Genomic DNA, 27,884 nt, shown 5'->3' with positions numbered 1-27,884 from the left:
TGGTTACTGAGGTATTTCTGATAAACACATTGTTTTCAATATGACCTTATTGTTATGCTTTCATTAAACTTCGAGTATTTTCCAATTTTTTTTTTTTTTTGTCTTTTCTCTTTTTAGGGCCGCACTCGCGGCATATGGAGGTTCCCAGGCTAGGGGTCTAATCGGAGCTGTAGCCACTGGCCTACACCAGAGCCACAGCAACACCAGATCCGAGCCTTGTCTGCGACCTACACCACAGCTCACAGCAACCCATGATCCTTAACCCACTGAGCGAGACCAGGGATTGAACCCACAACCTCATGGTTCCTAGTCGGATTCATTTCTGCTGCGCCATGATAGAACTCCAGTCTTTTCCAATTTACTCTTCTTTGGAGCTCACAGTGTTTTGAACTAAGAGATTATTCTTCAGGTGGTGAGACTACTCATGGTAAGCTCAGGACACACTTTGCTAAATGAAGGGGGTTCTCAATTCTACTCTTTTTTTTTTCTTTTTTTTTTGGCTTTTTGCCATTTCTTGGGCCACTCCTGCGGCATATGGAGATTCCCAGGCTAGGGGTCTAATCGGAGCTGTAGCCACCAGCCTACACCACAGCCACAGCAACGTGGGATCTGAGCCGCGTCTGCGACCTACACCACAGCTCACGGCAACGCCAGATCCTTAACCCACTGAGCGAGGCCAGGGATCGAACCTGCAACCTCAGGGTTCCTAGTTGGATTCGTTAACCACTGAGCCACGACGGGAACTCCTCAATTCTATTATTTTTATTTTGAAACGTGTAAATATTTCAGCCAGGTGCCTTATGTTTGTCTCCATTCAGAGTAGATTTAAAAAAAAAAAAATCCTTGACAAAACTTGTCAGTATGTTGCCTCTCTATATTTCTTTAAAATATTTTGTGTTATTTAGATGCATCAAAATTGTTAGCTTTGCCAGCTTCCTTTCCTCTTGCTTCAGAATATACATTTATGAAATAAAAACAAGAGGATCCATCAAAAGATTATTCCACAAGTCTGAATATTCCAAGGCACAGTGATAGAATTTCAAAAGTGAAGTGTGTAAGTTGATTAAATTCTCACTGTTTAATTTATTCAAAATTTCCTTGCTTTTATTGGATAAATTTCAGTATCTCCATGTTTCCAAATTTTAAGAACTACAATTCTCTAAAAGTTTTGAAGAACATTTCTGTTCTCTATATCTCTTATTTAGTAAGAAATTTATTGACAAGAGATAGATGGTATGCAGAATTTGTACTCATATGCTCCTCACAAAACGAGTAACTTTATCTTCAAAATTAAACTTTTTAACTGAATTTACAATAGTAATCACAATAAGGTCTAGTGAGGTTTTTACTTTAATTCCATAAATTTCATGAAAAATTGAATTATTAGAATTCATTTTTTTAAATTTGAAGCAATTGGTGACATAAAAAATGAGTCATTTAGCTATCTGCAGAGTTCTATTAATTAAACCAAACACATTAACGGCTATTGCTTCTTGTCCAAGAGAACTTTAAAATAATGACTAAGATTTCAAGCAAATTCTGAGGTCTTTATAGCATATTTATGTCATCTAGTTTTCCTTACTACAGGTCCCATGGTGGGCGGTGGAACGCTGGGAAACATTTGATGTATGTTGTACACTTATCATCAAATCTACTGACAAATAAAAATTCCGTACTTAATTTTCACCAAACATGTGTTTTTGTTTTGCTTAGCTTTGCTTCTTGAGCTCTTGCTGCTGAGAGGGTTCACTGCAAAATCTTTAAAAATTGTTAACAGCATTAAAGTAAATACAAGCTTCCCCTGCTTTATGGAAGTAGAGTGTTCTCATGAAACCTTCCGTTAAGCTGAAACAGTGTAAAGCGAAGGAGCAGTTACCTTGGGACCCATCTGGCTAAGCAATGCACAGAATGAATCCAGGTAAAGCACAGGTGCTCACAACTATGGCGGACAGATGCTGAGATGCCACGTGTGGTCCAGGGGAACGAGTCTGGTGGTGCCACTCTCACTGCTCCGGGTATGGGCTGCCTCGATAAGAGCTCCTGCAAAACAAACACGAAATGCTATTTTCACCTTCTGCCTTTTTGTGTGAAAGTGCAAGTCTCCTTCAGAGTTGTTCCAGTTAGCCAAAAAAGGTACCAGAATTGGTGTAAACCCAACTTTTGAAAAGTGGGGGATAGCTATAAATCACTGTAGATTTACACTGGCTAATATGAGACAAAACCATTTCAGCGGGATTGCTCACACCTCTCTGTATCAGCTCTACTGGGGCATTCTTCTACTCCCCACATTTATTTATTCTTCTACTCCCCACATTTATTTCACAAAATTTCAAAACGACCCCACCTGCTGGCCAACGAGCAGCTTCCTCATCTCCCAGGCCGATTGTTTTTTTTTTTGTTTTTTTTTTATTTTACTTTTTGAGGCACTCTGGACTAGGGATTGAACCAGAGCCACTGCAGTGACCTGAACCACTACACTGATAACTGCAGTTACCACAAAGGGAAGTCCAAAGTGTTTGATAGGGATCTTGCCTTTCCCTTTGGCCGCCTGCGGCAAGCCCAAGTTCCCAGGCTAAGGATTGAACTCCAGCCACAGCAGTGACAAGGCAGGATCCCTAACCGCTAGGCCACCAGGGACCACTTTGAGGGCCTCACTCTGGACTAAGGCACAATGACTCATTCACCAGTAGGACCACCAGGGACAGCCGGACATATTTCTCCCACTTCACTGAGGACCAGAAGTTAGCTGTTCCAAGATGCCTGTATGCAACCATACTGACAGCTACGCTATCCTTAAAGCGGAGGACTTATCTGTGTCAAGGCGGGTTTCAAAAAAGTGAGAGGCGTTATCACCGATGGTTCAGATTTAACCACATGTTAAATGTTGAACTCTGCTTATTACACATCTCTCACACGCTACTGGCAAAGGCCATGGTAGAATACAGAAGTACAAAGTAATCTATCAAACCCAGCTTGGCTTAATACAACTATTTTAAAGAACGTTTTGTTAATAACAACAACAACAACAATTCTGGGACACACATTAAACCAGAGGGATGCCAGGACAATAGAAGCAAATCAGGAAGTATGTTCATTTTCTCTACGGACCACAAGGATGCTTCACAAAGTGGACTTCTGTACTTCCAAACCTGCGAAGTCAGAACAAGGGTATAACTTCAAAATTAGCATGCAAAAAAACCTTTCCATGATATTCTTAGGGACCCTAAATTTTTATTCCTGGATTAGGGAATTCCTTTACCTTTTATTCCAAGATGTCAGCCCCCTGGTTAGAGGGGGCTGGGAGAATCAAGCATTTTACTCCATAGACAATCCAACACCTGGATCAAAACTGACACTGAAAGTGAGCTAGAGATAAATTGAACGTAAATTCGGTCACATCATATAAATACTGTCATCTCCTTGAGCGAACTTGTCTTGCAAGTTGAGAGATTTATTTCTGGCTGTGTCATTGCCTGTTTGGGAACGTGGACCTATAGCAGCCACGTTCTTTCTTTGAGGATCAGGTTTCCAACTGAAGACTAGAAAATATAATGAATGTTGATTTTAATACCTTGGAAGAAATAAGCACTAGGTGAACCTGTTTCCCCCTTAAAAAATGCTACTGACACTTTTAAAATATATAGATTATATCATTACATTCATAAACCTTACTATCGCAAGAATTGTGAGAATATGTTTTGTGTTTCTATAAGGTAACCGATTGCAAAATGAAAATGTTTTATCTGTTTAAATTATTTGCTTAATTTGCACCTTTTTTTGCTTTTTTAGTTTTTTTTTGGTTTTTGTTTTGGTCAGTAACTGGTTGTGTGAATTTTTGGCAATATCTTGACATCACTGACCTCAACTAAGCAATTACGATTTCAATCTAGTGGATGTCCAATATTCATTTTAGTTTCCTGAATTCATCTTTTATACCTTAGAGAAAGTGTTTTTTTGGCCACACCTGCAACATGCAGAAGTTCCTGGGCTAGAGATCCAGCCTGTGCCACAGCAGGGACATGAGCTACTGCAGTGACAACGTGGGACATTTAACCCACTGAGCCACATTGTTTTATTATTCTGTTACTAAGAAAGATTATATAAGCAGAAAGATTATGAATTATTTTTTTCCTTTGATTTTCCTCTATTTTAAGCAAGTAAATATTTTAAAAAGAGAGTAAACAAGAACAGTAGATAGACTAAGGAAAGAAGGGGTGGTAGAAGGATAATGTCCCAGGAGGTACGGATCAGCTATAATTTCTAAAGACTTTCTAAAGTATAGGGGATCACCTAGTGGTTGGGAATAGAAAAGTCTTCTTAAAAGTTTTAGATCCTTTTTCTTGTGCTTCAGTAATTACTATTGAGTAATGTTCATATGGTTTCTGGTTAGTTTACTTAAAACACGTGAAGAATTTGAAATTTTATTTTTTGTAACCAACTTTATTGAAATCATGCTAACATGGGAGCTCTCGTTGTGGCTCAGCAGTAATGAACCCAACTAGTATCTAGGAGGATGCAGGTTCCATTCCTAGTTTTGCTCAGTGGGTTAACAATCTGGCGTTGCTGTGGCTGTGGCGTAAGCTGGCAACTATAGCTCGGATTTGACCCCTAGCCTGGGAACTTCCATATGCTGCAGGTGGCAGCCCTAAAAAAGACCAAAAAAAAAAAAAAAATCATGCTGGTATGTTGAATATGTAATATTTACCCTCAAGCCTCTCTTTCCTGGAGGGATCAAGAATCCCTTAGTATTAAGCTTTGAAAATTAATTCTCGTCCCAAAGGATGTGTTAAACTTGTGGTTCCCGGTCAAAGAAGTCTAGATATGTACAAAATAAGCATAAAAGACCCTTACCTATCAGAAACCTCTGGTCTAAAACCATCAGCACCAGGCGAATCCATTATGATTACATTTTTAATTTCACAGATGAGATTGCGAGGTTCTGCCTGTATAATAGAAGCTTTCAAACATTTGAGAGACCAAGATGGAATTTTCACTTGATGAATATAATAAATCATATATGTATGGCAACTTCTGTGTAGATTGGGTTCCTCAAAAGCAGAGACTAAGATAAAGACTTGGATGGAAGCAGTTCATTTGGGTGATGATTCCAGGAAGCAATGTGGGGAGCAGGGAGAGTGAGAGAGGGGAGGGGGAGAAGTCAAGAGAAGTATATCCTACCTTTTCCTCCCTATGAAGTAGACGATCAGCTGTTCTGCTCACAGCTCTGCCCACTGAAGTTCCACCTTGTGGTGATGCAGGGAGTGGCAGTTTATTTTCAGGACACCCATCATATTCAGGCAACCCATTTGTAAATGAGGATTAGGCAGTTTCTCCTTTGTTGGTTTTTTTGGGGAACCTAAAAAGATAGGCATGGATGTGTATTATCTATAGATGTGCATTGAGGCAAAGCCTGGGTGAAACAGAACTAGTTGACTTTTGGTGACTTGTTTATGTAAGTTATTTGTGTCCTTTAGACCCGCTTGGGCCTTACTGCCCAAGGGTTAGGGTTAGGGTTAGGGTTAGGGTTAGGGTTCCTGCTGCACTCGCTAGAATGCCTGACTTGGTGGGTCTGACAATACCTCAGATAGGGATGAACATACCTGATGTTGCAAGTTCAGGTGCTCAGTTGTTACTAAAACCAGTAGCAGACCAGGAGCCTCTTTCAAATGGTGAGTCATTCCCTCTTGGAGAAAACATAGCCTTGCTCCAGGATGCTGGGGAGTCTGTGCAATGACTCTGTCCTTGAGGCTTGCCAGAGGGTTGGCCTTATCTGCCAGAGTTACCTCCGGTGTTGTTAGGTTTGAGGATGATATGGTCAGGCACAGCACTCTCCCTTGATTTTGCCCTGTAGTGGCTCTCAGCTTGCTGCTGGGCCAAAGCCTGAGTTTTTCTGGTGCCATAAATCAAGAAAATCCAAGGGTGCTGGCTATTTACTGCTCACCTAGGAACACAACCCCAATCAACATTCCAGAAAGCTTTTGGAAAATTAATATTCTTATTCTAAAATTTTTATGGAGGCGTTCCCTCATGGCTCAGCAAGTTAAGGATTTGGAATGGTCACTGCTGTGGCTTGGGTCACTTCTGTGGCATGGGTTCAATTCCTGGCACAGGAACTCCTGCATGCCACAAGTGTGGCCAAATAAATAAATAAATAAATAAAAGACAACTTCAGGAAACTAGAATGAATACTGAATGTCCATTGGCCAAAAAAAAAAAAAAAAAAGCAAAAAAATGTTTATGCAAAATAAAGATCCTAGAATAAATGACACAATTTCAAAAAGATCATAGGTGTAAACCAAGGATTTACATTACCTAATTTCATGACTTACTATAAGGCTATATTAATTAAGACAGTGTGATTCAGGTAAAAAGATAGACATACAGATCGGGAGAACAGAATAGAGAGACAGAAATATATCCCTATTTGTATATTCAATTAATTTTCAGTGAAGTTACTTTCAATAAAGAGAGGCTAATCTTTTCAACAAATGGTGGCAGAAGAGCAAGATCTCTATTTGGGAAAATGTAAATATTGATCCCAACTTCGCACCCAACAATAAACTCAAAGTGGGTCATGAACTTAAATGTTCAAATCATGAACTTAAAGAATTCAAATTATAAAATTTCCAGAAGAAAACAGGAGAGACTGTCTGTAAATTTGGGGCAGTTTCATCACAAAAAAAGCGCATGATGCATAAAAGAGAAAAATGAATACACTCCACCAAAATGAAAAGTTTCTACTTTTTGAAAGACATCATCAAGAAATAGAAATGGGCTCATATCTGACAAAGGCCTTGTATCCAGCCTCTATGAGAAATCATAGGAAGAAGATCAACTTAATAAAAATATAGGCAAAATATTTCAATAGACACTTCACAAAAGAAGATATACAACTAGATAACAACCGTGTCAAAAGAGGCTCAATATCATTTGTTATCAGAGAAGTGCAAATTAAACCCACAGTGAGATAACATACACACCAATTAGAATGACATAACAACTGACTACCGCTAGTTGGTGATGATGTGGCTCAGGCATAGAACACTCCTGCAAGGTGGGAATGTGAAATATACAACCACTCTGGAAAAGATAGTGGATGCTTCTTACACATCTATGGTAATTAGACGACTTGTGGTGATCATTTTGAAATGTGTAGAAATGTGTAATCACGAGGTTGTGTAACAGGAACTAACTTACCCTTGTAGGTCAATTATGCTTCAAAAACAAACTCATAGAAAAAGAGATCAGATGTGCGGTTACCAGAGGCAGGGGATGGGGGTGGGGGTTGGATGAAGGCAGCGAAAAGGTGCAATCGTATAGTTACGAGTAGGTACTAAGGTAATGCACAACAGGGTAATGATAACACTGTTACATGTTATATACAAAAATGGTTGAGAGTAAATCCTGAGTTCTCATCATAGGAAAAACTCTTTTTTTCTCTATTTCTTTAATTGTCAAAAAAAAAAAAAAAAGGAGTTCCCATAGTGGTGCAGTGGTTAACGAATCTGACTGGGAACCACGAAGTTGTGGGTTAGATCCCTGGCCTTGCTCAGTGGGTTAAGGATCCGGCATTGTCCTGAGCTGTGGTGTAGGTCACAGACGCAGCTCGGATCCCGCGTTGCTGTGGCTCTGGAGTAGGCCGACGGCTACAGCTCTGATTAGACCCCTAGCCTGGGAAACTCTGTATGCGCAGGTGCAGTCCTAAAAAAGACAAATAAATAAATAAATAAATAAAATAATTTTCTACCTATGAGATGATGGCCTGTTAATTAAAGTTATTGTGAAAATATTGCATGCTATACGTAGGTCAAATAATTATGTTGTATACTTTAAACTTATACAGTGAAGTATGCCAATTACATTTTGATAAAACTGGAATAAATAAACTAAAATATTTTAAGAAAAGAAAATAAAAGTATAAGCAAAACATGTTATACACACACTTACCATTTGTCCCAGTAATTTTACTCTTATGCATTTCACAGGAGAAATGAAAACTTTCCACGCAAAGACTTATACACATAAATAAATACATAGACAATTTATTCATAATAGCTTCAAATGACAAACGACACAGATGTCAATCAACAGATAAAGGGACCTACTGTATAGCCCAGGGAACCATATTCAGTATTTTGTAATACCCTATAAGAGAAAATAATGTGAAAAATATGTATAACTGAATTACTTTGCTCTACACCTAAAACTAACACAACATTGTAAATCAACTATGCTTAAATAAAACAAAACAAAAAGGCCAGATAAATGGATAAGCCAATTATATATCCATGCAAAGAAATATTACTAATAAAGAATAAACACAAGCATGTAGAACAGCAAGGATAAGGCTCAAATGCATTATTCTGTGCAAAGGAAGCTGGACACGAATGAGTACATGCTATGTAATTTCAGTTGCATGAAACTCTAGAAAAACACAAATTTAATGTATAGTGACAGACAACAGTTCAGTGGTTGCCTGTGCCTGAGAGTTTTTAGTGTGAATAAGAGGGAAGGGGCACAAGAAAACCTTTGGGTATGAAGAAATGTTTTCCGGTTTGGGTGTTGCTAAGAGAGATGTATGTATTTTTCAAAATTCATCACACTATCCACCTAAAATAAGTGTACTTTATATAGTTCATAGCGCAATAATTTTTTATAAGATCTAGATTTTCATAATGGACAAAAACAAAATAAATTCACGCACTGCTTACAAGAAAAGCATTTAAACCATATAAACATACAAGTGTTGCAAATAAGAAGATGGGGAGTTCCCTGGTGGCCTAGTGATTAAGGATTTGGCGTTGACACTGCTGCGGCTTGGGGCACTGCACCCTGACCTGGGAACTTCCTCATGCCCTGGGCTTGGCCAAAAAAAAAAAAAAAAAGAGAGATGGAAAAATGTCAACAACTGGTTCCAAATCAAATCAAATCAAAAACATACACTCATTGACAGAACCCTGTATAATAGAAAAAATAAAAATCATTATTAAAAAAAAATACACTTACCATTTGTTCCAGTAATGTCCCAGTAATTTTATACCATGGCTCCCACCACTCAGACAGGGTTGCTTTCTCATGGAACCAACAACGTAGTGGGAGAGACAATCTCATAGTTAGATATATGGATAATTGTAAAGTGCTTTTAGTATTCATACAGCTGAAACATTAATAAAAAAAACGGAGGTCCCACTGTGGTTCATCGGGTTAAGAACTTGACTAGACTCCATGAGGATGAAGGTTGGATCCCTGCCTTGCTCAATGGAGAAAAGACAGTCTCTTCAGTAAGTGGTGGTGTGAAAACTGGAAAGCTTCCTGTGAAAGAATGAAACTATACCCTAACACTATATATGAAAATACACTCAAGTGGATTAGAGACTCAAATGTAATACCAGAAAACATAAAATTCCTCGAAGAAAACAGGCAGAACACTCTTTGACATAAATCATAGCTAAATAGGTATTTTTTGTCCTGTTTCCTAAGACAAAGCAAAAATTAATAAATTGGACCTAATTAAACTTAAAAGCTTTTATACAGCAAAGGAAACTAAAAACAAAATGAAAACACAGCCTGGGGAGTTCCATGGTGGCGCGGCAGACGTGAATCTGGCTAGTACCCATGAGAACACAGGTTCAATCCCTGGCCTCGCTCAGTGGGTAAAGATCCAGCATTGGGTGGCTGTGGTGTAGGCCGGAAGGTGTAACTCTGATTCGCCTCCTAGCTGGGAACTTCCATTTGCCATGGGTGCGGCCCTAAAAAAGCAAAACAAACAAACAAACAAAGACAAAAAAAGAAAGGACAAACTACTAATGAGTGGGAGAAAATACTTGCAAATGATGTGACCAATAAGGGATAAATATCCAAAATATGTAGAGAGTCATATAACACCACATCAAAAAACAAACAACTTGATTAAAATTGGCAAAAGACCTGAATAGACAGTTTTCCAAAGAAGACATGCAGATGGCCAAAAGGTACATAAAAAGATGCTTAACATAGTTAATCGTCAGAGTATTGCAGATCGAAACCACAATGAGCTATAACCTCACACTTGCCAGAATGACTATCATTAAAAAGACCACAAATAATAAAAGTTGGTGAGGATGTAGAGGAAAGGGAACCCTTTATACCACTGGTGGGAATGCAGTTTGGTGCAGCCTTGGTGGAAAAAGTGTACAGAAGTTCCTTAAAAAACTGAAAGTAGAATTACCATATTATCCACTAATTCCACTCCTACGTATACATCCAAAGAAAACAAAAACACGAATTTGAAAAGATGTATGCTCCCCAATGTTCAAAGTAGCATTATGGACAATACCCAAGATATGGAAGCAAACTAAAGTCCATCCACAAATGAATGGACAAAGAAGATGTGAGATATATATTTTTGGAGGGTATTAGGCTTCGTGAAATAAATCGGACAGCAAAAGACAAATATTGTATGATATCACTTACATGTGGAATCTAAAAATTAAAATAAACTAATGAATTTAACCCAAAAGAAACAGACTCACAGATATAGAAAAAAATTAGTGGATCAAGGGAGCGGGGAGGGACAGGTAGGGTAGGGCATTAAGAGGTACAAACCAGGAGTTCCCATTGTGTCCTTAGTGCATTAAGACATGATGATGTTGTTTCTGTAAGGATGGGGGGTTTGATCCCTGGCCTTGCTCAGTGGGTTAAGGATCCCGTGTTGCTGTGGCTGTGGCGTAGGCCTCAGGTGCAGCTCTGATTTGACCCCTAGCCTGGGAACTTCCATATGCCACAGGTGCAACCACAAAAAGAAAAAAAAAAAAGAGACAGTGAGAGGAAAAAAAAGAGGTAAAAGCCACTATGCATAAAATAAATAAGCTACAAGGATATCTTATACAGCACAGGAAACACAGCCAATACTTTATAATAACCCTCAATGGAGTATAACCTTTAAAAAGTGTGACTGGCCCTGCATCTAAGCTGGAGAGGAAAACTTAGAAAGACTCAAGAGCGCTGATGCATAGATAGAAAGTCCAGATGGTGGATGAATAGTCCAGAGAGTGGACTGGCTCAGTGAGGAAACAGATTTTAAAAAGAAAGGCTAGGAGCTGAAAACGGACCCTCTAAAAACATCTACATTTGATTGGTTAGCTTTCACCCAGTTCTCCCCCTAAAATAAACAAACGGGAAAAATAGAGGTAGGGGAAGGGAACCATAACATTGAAGTCATAGAAATATCACTGAAATTGCTACAATAATCTGCACCACATAATGCCCTTGTTCGAGAAGTGAATGCATTTCTTTCTTATTTATTATAGAAGAGTGTAGCACAAGGCTTGGCTATACAGTGGTCATTAACAGATACCTGCTAAGTAATGAATGAAAGAAGAGTGAAGGCAAATTTTTCATTCAGACCTTGAAAATCCTCTGTTATATGTCTTTCTGGTTCTATTGTCTTTAGGCAGCTAATAGTTGAAAAGTTACCCTGGGAAGCAATGGAATGGTAATTGGTGTTGAAGTCAGAGACTGGCTGATAAGGCAGTGTCTGATAAAAGTTCTCCCCTACCTGTGCTCTCCTCTCTCCTTGGGGCTTCCAAGGGTAGTAGAGAACAAGTCCCTTCCCCAGCTGGCAGTTTTACTCCCCGAGATGGTTTATGTTTAAGTTACTATGTGCAGAGTTACCAGGGACTAATTAGGAATGCAAAGATGAATTAAAAAAAAAAAAAATCTTGGAGTTCCCGTCGTGGCGCAGTGGTTAACGAATCTGACTAGGAACCATGAGGTTGCAGGTTCGATCCCTGCCCTTGCTCAGTGGGTTAAGGATCTGGCATTGCCATGAGCTGTGGTGTAGGTTGCAGACGCGGCTCGGATCCTGTGTTGCTGTGGCTCTGGCGTAGGCTGGCGGCTACAGCTCCGATTAGACCTCTAGCCTGGGAACCTCCATATGCCGCGGGAGAGGCCCAAGAAATGGCTAAAAGACAAAAAGACAAAAAAAAAAAAAAAAAAAAAAAAAAAACTTACAGGAATTTTTGAGTCTGAAGGAGGGAGCCAGACGCAAACATAGACATCAATATCTGTATGTTTAGCTAAAAGATATGGTAAAAATCCTAAAAGTGAAGCATAAACCAAGTTCTAGTAAAGACCTACTAAATTATTATTTCTAAGGACTAGGTGGGAATAGCCAAGTTTTAAGAAGAAAGTGGGGTTTGAATTGGGTAATGAAAGACTAGCAGAATTTCAGTGAAAGGCAAGAGGCTACAGGGACAGTCTAATGAAAGATTGGAATCTATTGAGGAGGACAACAGCATCACAGTTATATTAATTTAACAATTCATTGTTTTGCTCCAGGCCTTAGATGCTTATTTTTAGTTTAGGGAAATAAAACGAGTACATAAATATACACAATACCAGTGAGCTTCATAAAAAAGGAGCGATTATACACTTTCTTGACAATTTCTCTGGCTACATGTTCTGCCCTGGAATTCCAGCTCACAAACGCACAGAATCACATTTTCTAGAATACGATCAACAGAGAACAGCAGTTAAGAGTGAAATCCTGCGTGTCCTAGATTCAATTTTAAATGCCTTTTTTTTATGAGCCTGCTAACTTTTAAATAGAAACGAGAATACTTTCCTTAAAGAATTCTTAAGAATGACACTGGATGAAGAATGCATGGCAACAGAGTACCTAGTATCTATGCCCTCCTCAATTATGTGTTTAGTAAATAAGTAGATACGTGTGCGCAGTATTAAGGGTTTTCGCCAGAGAGCACACTCCCGCTGGCTGCAGCCGATAGACCACACCCTCCTAATCAGTCTGCCCAGTCCCTGGCTGCTGCGGAAATAGAGCTTCTTTTGGTCTACCAGCCTCAGCTCAAGCACGTGGTCCCTGACTTCCCACAACAACAAAAAACCTAGTAGCCTCGGTACTGGCCTTTCTCCTGGTGTGGCTTGATTTTTAAATCTATCCGAAAGGGCCAATCAAAGGCGGCAGTCCGAGTGTGCAGAAGCGGATTGGCTCGCAGCTGCTGACAGTGCCCAATAGGCTTGGAGGCGAGTTTGGTCGCGGCCGGAAGAGGGCGAATCGAAAACCGGTGGCGGTCGCGGGCAGTTTGAATTGGATTGTGGGCTCCAAACCCGCGGAGGCTGTACCTGGATCTGACTCTCTGAAGGGTTGTCTTCCCTTCCTCGCCAGCAAGGTGAGCGTCCGGCTTGGGTCCCGGCTCTGGCGGCGGGCATGATGGAGCCGCTGGCTTTGCGCCGGGGGTTCCTGGGACCGGGGTGCCTGTGAGATCCCGCTCTTGCGCACTGAAGGTGCGGAGGGCCGCCGTCTCCTCCCACCTGACCCCGCTGGAGCATCGGCCCCTCTGCTCCCTCTGCTCCCTCTGCTCCCGGTAAAAGTCGGCTAGCACTAGGGTCCAGAGACCCAGCTCGGTCACGGCCTCGCCCTTTGGGGAATCCGTTTCCTCCTCTGTAACGCGGAAGACTGGGAGATCAGCAGGTATTTTACTGGCAGCCTTTCGGATCCGGAAACAAGTGGCTCCTACTTGTAATTTGGACTGTCCTTTGTTGCACGGAGAAGGTGCACACGGGTCTTGATCTGGGCGGCGGCCCGATGTGCCTATTGCTGGTTGCGAGAACATTTCTCTTTTTGCCTTTCACATTTCTTCGGATGCGTCTGTGTACCTGGCTCCGCTGTGGGATGAAGACCGAGGAATAAGTGTCCTGTCCTCGAACCTTGTCTAGAGGACGGGGAGAGTTTTCATTCCCGGGCCCGCAGTGGGCCCTGTAGGCGGGGATTCTGGTTTCTTGGTGGAGATGGGGGATTCTGATAAAGGGAAAGCGTGAAACGGGCCTGCCGTACTGGGCGTGGGTGCGTCACACGGTCACAAAAGCGCAACCTTGGGCGCTTTTCGGGCTTGAGTGACTCGGCCATGGAGAATGTCTTCCACGTAGTTGAGACAAAAAGAGAGAACATTTTCTAGAAGGAGGCTGGTCCTGCCGATACTTTTTGCAAGAACCTTGACATCCAGGATTCTCCATCGACCCCGCCCCCTACCTTCTTACTTGGAGGTTTACATTTTTTTGTCCTTTTTGTGTCGGTGGCTCCACATAGATTGTTGATGGTTGGTACCTGTCCAAGTCCCCTCGAATCGAAATGAGCTTGGGTCTGGTGAGCACTTTAACCATTTATTTGTTCCTGTCTCTTGGACCTTGAATCAGAAAAGCATTTAAATTGTCAGTCTTCCCTCTGCTTACTTCCACCTCTATCTTTTAAAATTGCTCTTTTTAATATTTTGTTCATTATGGCGTCTCGATGTAACGATTTCAGTGGCTGGCAGAATTGCTTTGGAGTTACAGTCCTGTGCCTCTGAGGTATGGTGCTCTCACCCCTGAGCTCCTGAATGAGCAAGTTAGTTTGGAGTGGAAGGAGTAGCCTATGGGGCAGTGTAAATTGTCTTTTGCTGGTGGAGAGGCACGAGGTTCCTTTCAGTAGTTTTTGGGTAAATGGCTGCAGAGTTTAAGATGCTGTGTGCAAAGAACTGAGGGTGGGGGGCGGTGAATGCCAGAGAAAACCGCTTTCCAAGGCTTGAATCTAAATTTTGTTTTCTGAGACCCTCGCTCTTCTTTCGGTTTCTGAAAACAGTTTTTTAATATTCTTTCATCAACTACTTACTAGCTGTTCTGATAAAAAATTTCATTGATAAATTCAATTGAAACAAAACACGAAAACAGTTGTGGATCGTTTCATTTAGCAAAAAACGGACTCTGTTGCCAAAATAACTGGAAAATGAATGCTTTTTCTTTCATTGACGTTATAAAGGTTACTGAATAAAGAATAATTGCCATACTTGTCTCCCAGCTGATTTAAATTTTCTAAGATATGTCTGAGAAAGAGGTAGGTCATTTACATCTTGGTACCATAGGCAGAAATATACAAATGGAAAAATGTCTTCAAGGACTAATATAGTCACTAACATGTACAGAAGGCTTCTCAGGAGATACTGTTCTAAAGCTTTAAAGAGTTGCCACTACTATTATTCCCATTTTACAAATGAGGAAACCAAGGCCCTAAGCAGTTAAATACATGCCTAAGGTCCCACATCTTGCAGGTTGCTGAGCAGGAATTTGAATCGCTAAGGCTGTATACCTGATTCCTGGGCAAGGTCTGTCTGGAGAATGATTTTGCTGCATTTTGCAGTGATCTAGTGCTAAAATGGCATTTTGTTCATTCATGCATTGACTCAACAAATGATAACCATCTGGGAAGAGAAGGGGGCCCCTGTGCTATAAGAGACTATGATGGGGAGATACGACCAGATTATGATGGATGTCCTCAGGGAAGGCTTCCTGGAGGAAGAGCGACAGAGTGTGAGTAGGAATTAACACCATGAAGAGAGGAAAGAAGAGCATTTGCAAAATAACTTATCATGCATTTTATTTGTCTTGTAAGATCTATTTCCCTGAAACTATAACTAAATATTCATGTTTTGTATAATGAAAACAAACTGAGTGATAGAAGAAGTAAAAAATGAGAAATAAAAACAGAAAGCAAGGGAAAGCCAAACTAGTGTGCTGTGTACTACTTCACAGTTATTGGTAGTCACCTTTGCAGAGGGTGGAGAAGATGGATGTTATACTTGGTTATCTTTTGAAATGTGAATTTTTTTAATTAAAGTATGGTTGATTTACAATGTTGTGTCAATTTCTGCTGTTCAGTAAAGTGACTCAGTCATACACACATACACATTCTTTTTTTAATATTCCATCATGGTCTGTCCCAGGAGACTGGATATATTTCCCTGTACTATACAGCAGGACCTCATTGCTTATCTATTCTAAATGTTAATAGTTTATATCTGCTAACTCCAAATTCCCAGTCCATCCTACTCCCTCCCCCATCCCCCTTGGCAACCACAAGTCTGTTCTCTATGTCTGTGAGTCTGTTTCTGTTTTATAGATAGGTTCATTTTTGCCATATTTTAGATTCCAGATTTAAGTGATAGCATATGGTGTTTGTTTTCCTCTTTCTGACTTACTTCACAGATATGAGAATCTCTAGTTCCATCCATGTTTCTGCAAATGGCATGATTTCGTTCTTTTTTATGGCTGTGTAGTATTCCATTATAGATATGTACCACATGTTAATCCATTCATCTATCAATGGACATTTAGTTTGCTTCCATGTCTTGGCTATTGTGAATAGTACTGCTAGGAACATAGGGGTGCATGTATCTTTTTGAATTACTGTTTTGTCCAGATACATACCCAGGAGTGGGATTTCTGGATCATACGCTAGTTCTATTTTTAGTTTTCTGAGGAACCTCCATAGTGTGAAACATGAAGTTTTGAAACTTGATTCTTAGAGGTGGTTATATAGATTCCTTAGTCTCTGAGATTTTAAGTTTCCTTTTACTGTTGTTAGACCAATAGTCTCGTTATTCTTTTCAGTTTATTTGTAAATGTTTGAATAATAAAGAGAGGAGAGCAAAATGAGCTGGGCTTTGGAAGAATGGAAGGAAGGCCTGCCTACCAGAGCTCTTCAGAAAATCCAGGAGCTTGAAGGACAGCTGGACAAACTGAAGAAAGAAAGGCAGCAAAGGCAGTTTCAGCTTGAAACCCTGGAGGCTGCGTTGCAGAAGCAAAAACAGAAGGTATCACTGAAATGCGGGTATTTAAAACAATTCATTCATCATGTGGATGAGTCAATTTTATCTTGGTCTTTTAAATCTGGAGAAAAATGATTACGTTATCTTTAGGGGGTAATCCCCCCGCCTTTATTGAGTCCTTGTGTTTTTTCTGTAGTTACCTCATTTTCTCCATCCTCTGTTTTCATTTCTGCTTACCTACGAATATGTAGGGCTGCTGGGGCCATGAATTGGGTGTTGCTTTTGTATCCTGCACCAACATGACCAAAAGTCTCTGGCTCTGAATCTGGGGTCAGTGTTAGAGCACTTTACAGTCCAAATAGATATCGCGTTCTGAGACTGAACTTTCCACCTTGTTATTCCCAGATCTCTTAGGACTAGTAAATAGAAACTTAAATAGTGCTTCCTTTGTACTTCTGCGTCAGCCATCAGGGTAGTAATACAATCACTGCTTCAAAAATGTTTTTGCTAAGTGGGAAAAATTTTCGGTTTCTTCTATTAACTGGCTTTAGCAGCTAAACTTGAAAATGAATAGTTAAGGGAAGGTTTATATGGTTTACTTTCAATTTTTTAATTCTTTAAAGCATATTAAAGCTTCTCTTTCCAGGATGGGGATGTGTAGCCCTAACAAAGACAGTGACTTTGTAGAACTTTATAGAACTTTTCTACTAATGGACTTCAAAGTGAGATCAACTAAAATTTCTGTGTTCATCAGCACTGACACCTGGATTATTACAACCATATCACAAAATTAGTCATTAGTGTTAAACTCAGATTTCAAATAATATTTGGTGAGCTCATGAAAAAGAGACCTATTTCCTTTGGAACAACCCCCATTAGGTCGAGAATGAAAAAACTGAGGGTGCAAATCTGAAAAGGGAGAACCAAAGCTTGATGGAAATCTGTGAAAATCTGGAGAAGACTAAGCAGAAGATTTCTCATGAACTTCAAGTCAAGGAGTCACAGGTGAATTTCCAAGAAGGACAACTGAACTCCAGCAAAAAACAAATAGAAAAACTGGAACAGGAACTTAAAAGGTAAGTTTTGGGGGAATGGTATTTATTGTGGATGTCTTTGTATATATACATCAGATGCATCTATCTTTTGCTTTCATGATGTAATTATTCCATATTCAATTTTTTTTCTAGTAGAATAAACAATATTTTGAGGAAAATTCTTATATACTTCAGTCCTATCATTGCATGACTGAGTACAGTATAAATCTGAGAGACCTGCCTTCCATCTTTTCTTTTTTCTTATTCTTTTTTTTGGCTGCCCCATGGCATATGGAGTTTCTGGGCTAGGAATCAGATCCAAGCCACAGGTGTTACTGGGGATCGAGCCTGTGTCCCAGGACTCCAGAGACACTGTCGATCCTGTTACACCACATTGGAAACTCCTCTTTTTTAATCAAAGGATGGTTTATTTACAGTGTTGTGTTATTTTCTGGTATGGAGCAAAGGGTCATCTTCCATCTTAAGCATTACATAATCAAGTCTCCAGGTTTGATGCCATATTTAAGCAAAATGAAAAAATAGTACTTATTACTACTTTTCTATTTAAAAAAAAAAATCTCTAAGCAACTAGAGGCATTAATTAGAAGAAATGTAGTGGGACCTGAGCACTGCTACCTTTTAAATGGAATCTTTTTGCACTCATAGAAGAATTTTGCCAAAATAACAAGGAGTGATAAAAGACTAAAAGCAAAAAAGACTTTAGCAAATTGCCCCATTATTAATTCCATAAGTATACCCCCAGAAAATTTTTTAAAAAATTATTTTGAAATAACTTTAGACTTATGGAAACAGTTGTTGACATCTTTACAGAGTACAACAACCAAACCAGCAATAAACATTAATTTGATACTATTACTAAACTACAGATTTTATTGGGATTTCACTCTTTTTAAAATTTATTTTATTGAAAATTTTTTTTTTTTTTGGTCTTTTTGCCTTTTCTAGGGCCGCTCCTGCGGCATATGGAGATTCCTAGGCTAGGGGTCGAATAGGAGCTGTAGCCACCAGCCTACACCAGGGCCACAGCAATGCAGGATCCGAGCCGCATCTGCAGCCTACACCACAGCTCACGACAATGCCAGATCCTTAACCCACGGAGCAAGGCCAGGGATCGAACCCACAATCTCATGGTTCCTAGTCGGATTCGTTAACCACTGTGCCACTACAGGAACTCCAGGATTTCACTCTTTTTTTCCAGTAATGTCCTTTTTTTTTTTTTTTTTTTCTTTTCTGTTTAGGGCTGCACCTATGGCATATGGAAGTTCCCAGGCTAGGGGTCTATTGGAGCTGCAGCTGCCAGCCTACACCACAGCCACAGCAACATGGATTTGAGCCACGTCTGCTACCTACACAACAGCTCATAGCAATGCCTGAGTGGGACCAGGGCTCGAACCTGCGTCCTCATGGATACTAGTTGTGTTCATTTCCATTAACCTACAATGGGAACTCCTCCAGTAATGTCCTTTTGCTATTTGAGGATCTGATCCAGGATTCTACATTTCATTTGATATTTGCTTATTTTTTTTTCCCTAAGCTGTGGCAGTTTCTTGTCTTTTGTGACCTTGACACTTTTAAAGAGCTCTAGTCCCCTCTTTTGTAGATTAGTCTTCAGTGTGGATTTGTTGGCTATTTTTTAACAGTGGCAGAGCTGGTGTTTTGGACTGCATGATTCTTTGTTGTGGAAGGCTGCTCTGTGCACTTGGAATTGCTGGCCTTTGCCTACTAGATGCCAGTAGCCCCTTTGACATAAAAATGTCACCTGGCATTGCCACATGCCTTTTGTGAGGGTGGGTGTGCAAAATCATCCGGAATGGAGACTCCCTGGGTCAGACTGAGGTTATGAATTTTTGGTAAGGATACCATAGAACTAGTGATGTGCCTTTCTCAGTGCCTCATACCAAAGGGTACATGATTTAATTTGACTTTTATTTATTTATTTATTTATTTTGCCTTTTTGCCTTTTCTAGGGCCGCTCCCTCGGCATGTGGAAGTTCCCAGGCTAGGGGTCGAATCAGAGCTGTAGGCGCTAGTCTGTGCCAGAACCACAGCAACTCGGGATCTGAGTCACGTCTGAGACCTACACCACAGTTCACAGCAACACTGGATCCTTAACCCACTGAGCAAGGGCAGGAATCAAACCCGCAACCTCATGGTTCCTAGTCAGATTCATTAACCACTGAGCCACGATGGGAACTCCTTAATTTAACTTTTAAACTGATCTTTAGGTGAGGGTGTTATGTGTATTACTGCATTATTGTAAAGTTACTGTTTTTCCATTCATAATTCATAAATATTTTGATATCAAGATTCTTTTTCTTACCACAGCTACACTAATCTTAATGCTGCCTACAAAGAAAACATATTTTTGAAAGTTAAAACATTTAAAAATTATTCTTGGCTCTCTGTACCCATGAGTTTGGCATCTATAGAGTCAACCAATCAGGAGTTCCAAAAGCAAAACTTAAATTTGTTGTGTCAGTAACTACCTAGCATACAATACTACAGTGTTGTATTAGGTATTTTAAGTAACCTGGAGATAAAGCATTTGGGCATAGCTTATATGCACACACTACCTAAGTGACTTTATATGAGAGGTGAACATTTGCAGGTATTCAGGAGGGTCCTGGGACCAATCTTCTGCAGGTACCAAGGGGAGACTCTACTCTTATCTTTTTGTGGAGATGATAATTTAGATGCACAAAACCTTTTTCTAACCTTGTTTCCTATCCCTGGGGGAAGGTAGCTATCTAAAAGGTGTAGTGTTAGAATGATAAATTTCTACTTTGTTGAGTTTTTGTTTTCCTAAACTCTGTGAGAACAGGGACCTTGTCTGTCTTGTTGATCATTGTATTCCCAGCACTTGGCACTTGTATGTCCTCAAATATTTGTTGAGTGAATGAGTGAATTTAAGAGAGGCATTCACTTTTGGAAAGCAGGTGCTTGGGAAATAGGAAACTCACTTCAGTACACTGGAATAATTATTTCTTTGAAAAGAACGTTTTGGCTGCCAATATTAGAAATACTGGTTTTAATAATTTAGACTGAAATGTTTTATTTTTTTTCTTTTTTCTTTTTTTGGCTGTGCCTGTGGCATGTGGAAGTGCCTGGGCCAGGGATCAGATCTGTGCCACAGCAGTGACACAAGCTGCTTCAGTGACAACGCTGGATCCTTTACCCACTGTGCCACAAAAGACCTCCAGAATGTTTGTATTTGAGGAAACATTTGAGGAATGGATGCTTTTGTGTACACTTCTATATTTCATTGAAAAGTGCCATTTATAGCACTGCTTTATAAAGTGCTCAGAGTTGAGCATGAGATGTAGCAACTGTTAATTGTTAGCACTGGTATTATCCTTATTATTTTTTAGGGCCGCACCAGTGGCATATGTACGTTCCCAGACTAGAGGTCCAATCAGAGCTGTGGCTGCCAGCCTGTGCCACAGCCGCAGCAATACCAGATCCTTAACCTACTGAGCCAGGCCGGGGATCGAACCCACATCCTCATGGATGCTAGTCGGGTTCATTACCGCTGAGCCACAACAGGAACTCCAGAATTATCCTTATTATCCGTTGTTATTAGCTATTATCATCACCATCATGGAGATAGGATACCCTCATAGAACATTTACTTTATAATCATTAATTGTCTATACCTGTGGCATACAGAAGTTCCCGGGACAGGGACTCAACCTGTGCCACAGCTGTAACCAGAGCCACAGCAGTGACAATACTGGACCCTTAACCCACTGAGCCATGAGGGAACTCCTATTTATTTATTTATTTTGGTTGTGCCCACAGTATAAAAAAATTTCTGGGATAGGGGCTGAACCCAAGCCATAGCAATAACAATGGGCCACAGTGGTGACAATGCCAAATTCTTAACTGGTAGGCCACAAGGGGCCTCCAGAACATTTACTTTAAAAATATTTTTAGTGGAGTTTCTCTTGTGGCTCAGCAGCTTAAGAACCCAAGTAGTATCCCTGAGGATGCAGGTTTGGTCCCTGGCCTCGCTCAGTGGGTTAAGGATTCTCAGTGGGTTAAGGATCTGGTGTTGCCTCAAGCTGCAAATAGGGTGCTGCAGATGTGGCTCCGATCCAGCTTTACTGTGGCTGTGGTGTAGGCCAGTAGCTGCAGCTCCGATTCGGCCCCTAGTCCAGGAACTTCCATATGCCAAGGGTGTGGCCATAAAAAGAAAAAAAAAATTTATTACCTTGATGTTGATGGATATAGATATTTATAAAAGCTTTTAAATTATATAACCTCAGGCTATAGAAACTATTTCGATTATAAAAGCTATTAACAATATAAAAACTTAATAGTGTAAAACCTATAAATTATAAAAATAATTGCATGTAGTTTTTATTTTAACTTTTTTAATTTTTAATTTTTTTTGTTTTGTTTTTTTAGGACCTCACCAGTGGCATATGGAAATTGCCAGACTAGGGGTCGAATCCAAGTTGTAGCTGCTGGCATACATCACAGCAACAGCAACGTCAGATCAGAGGTGTGTCTGTGACTTATACCACAGTTCACGGCAATGCCGGATCCTTAACCCACTGAGTAACACCAGGGATTGAACCAGTGTCCTCATGGATACTAGTCAGATTCGTTTCCGCTGAGCCACGACAGGAACTCCTTGAGTAGAGTTTTTAAATTCTCACCTGTAAAGCTCAGGAGCAGGGTAGGAACTTATATTTTCCATCAATGGCCATGATTACATTTCAGGAACATCTTGAATGAGTTAAGTTGAACATCTGAAATGTTAATTAAAAACTGGTGAATATGGGCAATCTCATATAGTTAAATTAAACCTAGGAGAAGACAGCTTGACTTAATGCTTTTTTTGGTGGTGGTGGCTTATGTTTTTTCTCTAGGAGACAGGAGATAAAAAGATTTATAAGAATAGGACCAGGGTATACTTTTATTTAATATTTAAAATTAACAAACTTTCTTTTTTTTTTTTTAAATGAAAAGGTAAGGAAAACAGGGTAGGTAAGAGGTGAATTTGAAAGGGAAGAGAAACACCGATTTTGCGGGGTTCTTCAAAACTCAACTCTGGAGTCACCCGCCTTGTTAGGGCTTTGGCACTCTGCAGACCTGCAGTGTCCATTGTGGTAGCCGTGGCTACATGGGCTATTGGACACTTGCAATGTGGCTAGTGTAAACTGAGGCGTGCTGGAAGGACACAGTGCACATTCTGAAGAGTTGGTTAAAAAAAAAAACATGTAAAGTACTTTATTATGATTTTCATATTGATTATAAGTTGAAACGGTAATATTGAAAATACTGACTTAGGGAGTTCCCACTGAGGCACAGCAGAAATGAACCCAACTAGTATCCATGAGGATGCGGGTTCAATCCCTGGCTTCGCTCAGTGGGTCAGAGGATCCGGTGTTGCCCTGAGCTGTGGTGTAGGTTGCAGACAAGGCTCGGATCTGGCATTGCTGTGGCTGTGGTGTAGGTTGTAGCTGTAGCTCTGATTTGACCCCCAGCCTGGGAACTTCTTTATGCTCTGGGTGTGGCCCTAAAAAAAAAAAAAAAAGGAAAATACTGAGTTAAATAGTAAGATTAAATTCATTTATTTCTTGTTACTTATTCATATCAGTAGAACATAGCTATTAGAGGGCTGTTACTTACCGTAACTTTGAATGTGATAATTTGGTTTGTTGCGTGGCCATTTTCAGCTCCTTCATTGCTTCTTTCCTCCTGGGTTGAATGTGGAGCTGGGCTGACTAGGGCATGGAGGTACTTTGTTCACTACTTTCTTCACTCCCTACTGGGGTGATGTGTCCTTGACAGAGAGAATAGTGCACATCATTAGCCATTCTATTAGGGTGTTCATTTAATTTCTTGTGTTAGGTTAAAATCAGAGACATTATAGATTGCACAAGTTGAGTCCGCTCTTAGGTTGCTGGATTTTGAAAGTTTAGAACTTAAATGGTAGGGCTATTCTATACACATATACAATACAGTTGGCCCTCTGTATCCACGGTTGTGCATCTGGGGATACAGAGGGCTGATACCCTCAAGGGAGTTGAGCATCTGCCAACTTTGTTATCCATGGGGGTCCTGGGACCAAGGCTCCATGGATACAGAGGATGACAATATATAACTTACTTTCTCCATTTTTGGGGAACTGTTTTCTGCTGTATCTTTTCTGGATGCATTATGTTAACTTGATTATTATATCTGTTTTTTAAAGATGTCAAAAGACATGGGATGTATATCCAGCCTATGTTTTTGTCATGACGGTATTATAGTATTGAGCCCGGGACACCAGTTTCCTTCCATGTTCCTGAAATCCTGGGTTCTTTGGTGGCACTGTGTCTTTCTTTGTTTAGAATATAAAATTTGCTTGGACTACGTCCCCACCTCCCAGCTCTTCTTTGCTGCCACAGTGCTTATTTGCTGCTATGGTGCTATGGTGCTTTTTACAGATCTTCATTATAGCCTTTATCACATGTAATTATTGGTTTATATGTCTACTTCCCCAGCTAGACTGAGTTCCTTTGAAGGCCAGGGACTGAGGTTATATCTTTCTCATAAGTTGGTTTGTAGTACATGTCTGTTGGGTAAAGGAAATAGTAGGAATTCTAGGAGGTGGGTTTTCCTAAGTTTATTGCTCTCTGGGAATATTGGAATTTTGTAGCTGTTGCTGTGATTTGGCATCCTCTTGGGTCCTTTTCTCACAGGTGTAAATCTGAACTTGAAAGAAGCCAACAGGCTGCCCAGTCTGCAGATGTGTCTCTGAATCCATGCATTACACCACAAAAAGTTTTTACAACTCCACTCACACCAAGCCAGTATTACAGCGGTAAGGATTTTCTCCCTTTGTATAAATAACTATTTTATTGAGATTTTAATTCTGCCAAAGATTGTAACTCATTCAACTTTGAATTCAACTTCCAATTTAAACAGTAAAAAAATATTCAACAGCTAGTTACATATACATTTGTGTATCTGTTGAACTATGTTGAGCCATCACATCAATAAGCCTTTAAACTTTTCACTTTATACTTATATAGTGTGTTTTTAAAATAATTCATTTTTAGGGGTTCCCACTGTGGCTCAGTGGGTTAAGAATCCAACATAGTTTCCGTGAGGATGCTGGTTTAATCCCTGGCCTCACTCAGTGGGTTAAGGATCTGGTGTTGCTACAAATTGCTGTGTAGGTCTCAGATGTAAAAAATTCAGTTTGGGAATATTCAGAACATCTGTGTTTCCATGTATTTTGATATTTGAGTAATTTGATCAGTGTCTCTTGCCATAAGCAAAACATTCTTTCCACCTGATGTACTAAGATACTCATTTCTACACTACTTATCGTGATGATCTTTTTTTCTAGAAGGCTTTCTTTTATTTTTTATTTTAATTTTTGGCCATGCTCACAGCATATGGAAGTGCCTAGGCCAGGGGCTGAGCCTGCGCCACAGCAGCTACCTGAGCCGCAGCAGTGACAACACTGGATCCTTAACTGCTAGGCCACCAAGAAACTCCTTGTCATGATTCTGTGAATCCCTTTGTGAAATCAATGATCGAAGTAAAACTGTATCTCACTGTCTGTGTTTATTAGGTTCCAAATATGAAGATCTAAAAGAAAAATATAATAAAGAAGTCGAAGAACGAAAAAGATTAGAGGCAGAGGTGAAAGCCTTGCAGGCAAAGGTAAGCTAATTATGGGCTTTCTAGTAGAATATGCAGGTGAAGAAGTATTTTGATATGGGGCAGAACAAGGAAGGACAGAAATCTGTTTTACATAGAACTGACACAGTTTTCTTACACTGAGCAAATAAAGTTCCTGGCTCATCGGTTATATTGTTTTTAAATTTAAAAATAGATAAGGAGTGGAGTAAAAATAGATTTGAGAGATTACTTTACCCGTAAATATTACATGTTCCCTGAATTCCACAGACACCGCGGCAACATAATTATTTCTCCGTAAAGATCTGATGATGATGAACGTGTTTGGAAAGGGTGGGACCAGAGTCATCCCCGGCTGGCTTTGGTACCTGCATGCTATTGCTTCATATTCAGGGCTTCTGATGGAATATGGTCATTGCTGCTAAGGACGTGATGTCTGAGGATCATTCTTAACAACAGGTTTATTTCAGATGAGAATGTTATCAGCAGAACTTCCCCAATTCTTTTAAGTCAGTTGCTGACAAGGGTTTGAAACGCCCTTATGATATGGGTAGAAAAAGCAGAGAGGGGCGGGTGAAAAGATTTGCTTCATATCAACAGCATAAACAAAATGTAGGTTTTAGAAATCTCAGCTTTTAGTTTCAGGACTGATCCTGAAAATAACCTGGTATCCATAGAGTATACTTTTACCATTTCTGCTCACATGATGTTATTCATTTAAAAAAATAATTGCAGTTTGGCACTTAATGGGACACTTCCACTAAACATATGAACTTGGCGAGATGGCACAACTTAGCAAAGAGTTTAAGGCTGGATTTATAAGTGGTAAATATTGAGGGTCAAAAAGTACCTTTTGAAAAAAAGTACCTATTAGAACTCTAACAATTTTAATTCTTTTTATGCCTTTAACCTTTGTTTTGAGGTTTAGATGTGCAGCAAAGGCATTGCTTATCAAGATGCATAAAAATGAAACACTAATTCTCTGGTTTGCCTTGGAAATATCACATGCTTTGTTATCTAATTCAGTCATTGGTATCCATTCTTCCCCTTGACATCTGTTTTCAGAGTTATTTTGTGGAGGTCTGTGAGTCTCCAAAAACATTAAACCTCTCCCTGTGGCAAGAAAAGCTTTGCTATAAAAAATTTAACTCAGCATCTACGGCCACACCACGATATTTGTCAGAATGGAGGCAAGAACAGAAAGGGAAGAACAAAAAGAATTCAAAATAGCAGAAAATCCACAGATGTGTACTATAGAATACCAAATACCTCACATGACACTTTGGGGGGAGTGGTATGGTGGAATGTGAGATTCTTGAAAGAGTTCTTTAGGTACGAATTCAGTTTTGAGTCGCTCTGTGCACAGCTGCAGGCGAGGTGACCAAGGAGAGGCAAAGGAAAATCCAATGTCAGAATTCAGAATGGCGCTGAGTACTCAGCTGTGTTTTGATGAAGTATATGAGGGATGCAGAATAAATAGAGCAACTGAGTCCATGCAAAATAGGCTGGGCCTCAGATGGTACTGGCTTCACCCTTCAGGGCTTAGTCTCACTGTTAGAAAGTTCAGGGGGTACTGGGACTCAGTGGTTCCCTTGACTTAATGAATTCTCTTGCCTGAGTACACAGGGGAAGTGCTACCTTCTTGGCACAGCTTTATGTTCTACTTTAAAATAAACCTGGAGGTTCCCGCTCTGGCGCAGCAGAACACGAATCTGACTAGGAACCGTGAAGTTGCGGGTTCAATCCCTGGCCTCTCTCAGTGAGTTAAAGACCCAGTGTTGCCGTGAGCTGTGGTGTAGGTCACAGACTCGGCTCGGATCTGGCGTTGCTGTGGCTCTGCTGAGACCCCTAGCCTAGGAACCTCCATATGTCACGGGTGCGGCCCTAAAATGACGAAAGACAAATAAAATAAAATAAACCTGTAGTCTTTTTTAAATTTGTTTTTAAATTGCAGTATAGTAGATTTACAATGTTGTATTAGTTTCAAGGGTACAGCAAAATGATTCAATTATACATATACATATATATATTCTTTTTAGATTCTTTTCCATTGTAGTTTATTACAGGATATTGAATATAGTTCACCATGCAACACAATAGGGCCTTGTTGTTTGTCTCTTTTATGTATAATAGTGTGTATCTGCTAATCTCAAACTCCCAATTTATCTTTCCCTCAGCTTTCCCCTTTGGTGACCATGAATTTATTTACTTTGCTCAGTCTAGTACATAGTCTTAAGTATTTGACTTCTAAAGGGCTCTAAAGAGTTTTTATTTTTACAGAAAGCGAGCCAGGCTGTTCCCCAAAGCACCATGAATCACCGGGACATTGCCCGACATCAGGCTTCATCATCTGTGTTCTCCTGGCAGCAAGAAAAGACCCCAAGTCGTCTTTCATCCAATGCTCTAAAAACTCCAATTAGGAGAGATTTCTCTGCATCTTATTGTTCTGAGGAACAGGAGGTGACTCCAAGTAGATCAATTCTGCAGATAGGGAAAAGAGATGCTAATAGCAGTTTCTGTGACAATTCTAGCAGTTCTCATCTTTTGGATCAACTAAAAGCCCAGAATCAAGGTACCTTCTTGAGCTAAATTAAATTTTCCTGAGACA

General features: G+C 40.0%; 2 protein-coding genes across 2 annotated transcripts in view; one reads left to right on the top strand and one right to left on the bottom strand.

Moving 5' to 3' along the window:
• Positions 1 to 27,884, bottom strand: part of PTPN14 (protein tyrosine phosphatase non-receptor type 14) — a 365,153-nt gene that overhangs the window by 224,133 nt on the left and 113,136 nt on the right. The window contains exons 4-12 of the mRNA XM_084978023.1: positions 23,273 to 23,426; positions 22,297 to 22,389; positions 9,007 to 9,068; positions 5,601 to 8,145; positions 5,179 to 5,356; positions 4,852 to 4,957; positions 3,260 to 3,366; positions 3,043 to 3,149; positions 1,877 to 2,040 (exon numbers count right to left, since the gene is read on the bottom strand). The gene's annotated coding sequence lies outside the window, so the exon portion shown is untranslated. The remainder of the gene's footprint in view (positions 1 to 1,876; positions 2,041 to 3,042; positions 3,150 to 3,259; positions 3,367 to 4,851; positions 4,958 to 5,178; positions 5,357 to 5,600; positions 8,146 to 9,006; positions 9,069 to 22,296; positions 22,390 to 23,272; positions 23,427 to 27,884) is intronic.
• Positions 13,052 to 27,884, top strand: part of CENPF (centromere protein F) — a 64,356-nt gene continuing 49,523 nt past the window's right edge. Inside the window, exons 1-6 of the mRNA XM_003130395.7 lie at positions 13,052 to 13,169; positions 16,423 to 16,625; positions 17,460 to 17,656; positions 24,328 to 24,449; positions 25,209 to 25,300; positions 27,557 to 27,848. Of these exons, the coding sequence (XP_003130443.5) occupies positions 16,464 to 16,625; positions 17,460 to 17,656; positions 24,328 to 24,449; positions 25,209 to 25,300; positions 27,557 to 27,848 (865 nt within the window). The 5' untranslated portion in view covers positions 13,052 to 13,169; positions 16,423 to 16,463. The remainder of the gene's footprint in view (positions 13,170 to 16,422; positions 16,626 to 17,459; positions 17,657 to 24,327; positions 24,450 to 25,208; positions 25,301 to 27,556; positions 27,849 to 27,884) is intronic.

Source organism: Sus scrofa, chromosome 9 (assembly GCF_054392235.1).
Source record: "Sus scrofa isolate SSC_HxYL_T2T_F1_AM1 chromosome 9, Sscrofa_HxYL_maternal_Yorkshire_Landrace_v2.0, whole genome shotgun sequence".
Taxonomy (NCBI): Eukaryota; Metazoa; Chordata; class Mammalia; order Artiodactyla; family Suidae; genus Sus; species Sus scrofa.
Note: the sequence above shows the minus strand (reverse complement) of the source record. Positions and strands in the feature narration are given on the sequence as shown.